Source organism: Charadrius vociferus, unplaced genomic scaffold (genome assembly GCF_000708025.1).
Source record: "Charadrius vociferus isolate BGI_N301 unplaced genomic scaffold, ASM70802v2 scaffold253, whole genome shotgun sequence".
NCBI classification, from domain to species: domain Eukaryota; kingdom Metazoa; phylum Chordata; class Aves; order Charadriiformes; family Charadriidae; genus Charadrius; species Charadrius vociferus.
This window is the reverse complement of record NW_009647826.1, coordinates 286,936-290,108: the sequence shown is the minus strand read 5'-3', so window position 1 is coordinate 290,108 and position 3,173 is coordinate 286,936. Positions and strand designations below refer to the sequence as shown.

At 51.0% G+C, this 3,173-nt stretch overlaps 1 protein-coding gene across 1 annotated transcript in view; it reads left to right on the top strand.

Moving 5' to 3' along the window:
• Positions 1–1,297: 1,297 nt before the first annotated feature.
• PCDH8 (protocadherin 8) overlaps positions 1,298–3,173 on the top strand; it is an 8,945-nt gene continuing 7,069 nt past the window's right edge. Inside the window, 2 exon segments of the mRNA XM_009882440.1 lie at positions 1,298–1,389; positions 2,449–2,557. Of these exon segments, the coding sequence (XP_009880742.1) occupies positions 1,298–1,389; positions 2,449–2,557 (201 nt within the window).

Genomic DNA, 3,173 nt, shown 5'->3' with positions numbered 1-3,173 from the left:
AAAACCAAAGGCACCGAGGCAAAATAGCCAAAAAAGACCTGCGTAATAACGGTTGATCCTTCTGAGGGCATCTCTGATCTCCTCCCAGTCCTGATGGTGGGCAAACAGCAGGACTTGGGCTGTCATCTGTCCAACGCACCCACAGTCTGTGGTGCATTTGTCTTCACAGCACCGCTGTGAGGTACAGAAGTGCTCTGTGGATGTGAGGGGCTGAGTTTGAGTGAGTCTCAAGCCCTCATCCAGGCTAAAATACATCCAACTCCCATCACATTCAATGGCAGTTGAGCACCTAAATACCCCAGACCTTGGTGGGGCTGAGCCTCATTAGGTTGCTCCAGATGAGAGAGCCTGAACTGAACCTGGACACCTGCCTCGCGGTTTAACAGCTGAAAAGCCTCATCTGTCTCTTCTGGTGCAGAAAAGGTAGAGAGTAAAGAAAGCTGGAAAAGGGGGGAGGGGGGGCAGAAGAGGGGGGGGGACACCAAGGGGTGAGTTTATGTGAGACCACAAGCTGGGTTGTGGGATAGAAAGGAAGAACTCACATCTAGCTACCTTGCGGGCAAGACAGACTAGGGAGCACCCCAAAAAGCCTGCAGCAGACCCTGGCTGAGGGCCACATCGGGGGACCTTTAGGAATGCGCTGCTCCAGGGATACCTCCGGGCAGCGCGCACGAGGCCCACGCTGTGTGGGGAATGCGAAGGACTGGTCTTTTGTTTCACGCCCCTTTGTTTTAACCTCTTGAATCAAAGACCCCAGCTGCTACTCCGGGAGAGGCTAGAAATTAATCCAATTAAAAAATAAATTCCCTGCGGAATCAAAAACTGCTTGCCGGGTGGGGGGTACGGGCATGTGATTTCTTTCTTCTGCCAAACAAACTCTTTCTTCTAACCCACATTTCCCAGAGCGGAGATACAGGCAAGGGAAGCATTTGGAGCAAATATAACAAACAAATGATCGAGATGATTTATAACCCTGGTACCAACCCGCAGCTCACGGGAAGGATCGCAGCCTCTGTCTTCTATAGCCTGCATGGACGGAGACAGAAGCACAATGCCGCGTGCTACCCTCCAACACAAACAGTCATAGAGCGACAAAACCCTTTGCCGCTTCGTTCCACTCTTTTGTTTTCCGGGGGTTTTTTGGTCAGCCCGGGCTTGTGGAGCTTGACAGGTTAACCCACACTTCCTTGGTTGCGGCAGAAATGATTAAACAGGGGGGGATTGTTTAGGCCGTGAAGCAGAAGGAATTCCTTTGTTTTTGTAGATCACTCCGAGGCAGCCGAGCCTCCTCGCCGGGATGCCCAAGAAGAAAGAAGCAGGGGCTGAGCGTGGAGATGGCTTTCCAGGGAGGGAGGTCGTGCCACCCCTCTGCAGGCTCAGAGACAAGGGGTGAGGGGACACGTTGCATCCAACGTTGCAGCCAGCCGGACCCTCTGGATCTGTGGGTGAGCGGGACCAGGTGGAGACCATGCCCAGCTAGCCTGGTTCCTCCCTGCCACGCTCAGCAAAGCCCTGGCAAGGTTTCACCACCCTCAAGATTGTGCTGCAAGGGGATCCCACCTCGCTGCCCCGAGGGCATGCGGTCACCACGAAGCATATGGTGAGGGGAACCAGGGCCAAGGGGAGAGAGGGACTTCTGTTAGCCAGGACTTGGTGCCCCTAAGATCTCCTGGGAAAGGGGAAGCACATATAACACAGCCATCTCTTCTTAGAGCCTGGCTTGCTTCCACTGCCCCGTGCGTGTGTTAAGTGACACATCCTCCCTCAAGGTCTGCGTGGTCCTGAGGTACTACTGGGCTGGATCTCTACGGGAGTCTTACCTTCTCTCTCAGCCCCAAAATGAAGCACCTATTTGCTTATCTCCATGGACAGAGATCACTGGTGAGGATCCCAGGATCCCAGGAAAGCCTTATCCCATTGCACCGGGGACACCAACACCTTGGGACATACCCAAACATACTGTGCTGTAGGTGATGGTGGAAAGGGCCAGAGCCATAAATGCCTGTGCTCAGTTGGAGGAGCAAAGGGAAGAGGAGATCCTGGGTTTTGTCACCCTGTGTAAGGCAATAATTACCTGAGGAGAGGGGAAAAGCACCCACAAACATTATTCCTAAGAGCTGGATCAGAATCAGGGGGAAAGTAAATTTAAAGATAGAAAAAAAAAAGGCAGCTGGAGTGATCTGCTGGCTATCTCTCTGCCTTGGTTGCTGTTGGCATCAGGCTGGTGGTCTAGGAGTGGTCTAGGAGTGCTTTCACTCCTTGGGAGCAACAGATTGCCCAGGGATTTGGGTTCACAGGAACGGGTGGGAGAATCTTGCTTTTTTCTTTGCCCGACACGCAACTTTGAGAGCAGCTTTGATTTCTGTGTGTAAGAGGTACGGGAAGGAGCTTGGCAGCAGAGATCAGACCTCCGGACACTGCGAAACGCCTCCTTCGTAGCAGGCTCTGACTCTCCGCAACACCACTAAGTGCAAGAGAACTGGTAAATTATTAAAACAACCTTGCAACAGCTCCGGAGAAACCACCAGTGCCTCAGATTCAAAGGAAAGGCTGTGGTGTGAGAATCCCCATTAGTAACAATACGCACAGTTTGCAAGAACATATGTCCCCGCATGGAGCAATCAACCAATCTGGGCTGTTTAACCACAATATTTCAAAGAAGTGCTTTTAATGTAGCTGATCCGTATGTTTATTTTTGAGCTGTAAAACGGGATTCTTCACTAGCCTTTCAGAACATTTCTGTAATGGACTCTATCCAAACTATCCGGGAGAAGGTTTTGCTCCAGCGGAGCGACTGATACCTTTTTTTTTTAACTCAAAGTCACGACTGTGAAAAAAAAAAAGAATAGCCCAGGCAGACAGAAAGTCTGTTTTGCCCTCAAAAAAAAAAAAAAGGCAAGAGGAGCAAGACCCCACTGGGACTCTCTAAAGAATGGGTTTGGATCAAAAGTGAGTGAGATAGGGACCGAGTGGATGGGAAAGGGGAAGGATTTCCAAGCCTCTTCTGACGCGGATGCTTGAGCACACATCGAAAATACAGCCCTTTGCACCCTTTTCTCCTGCAAAGTGCGTGGGAGGTGGAAGCCATTCCTGGTTTATCAATTGATTGATTTTTTATAAAGAATAAGGGCTCCTCGTGGAATAGCCATGCCTTTGCGGGGAGGGAGGGAATG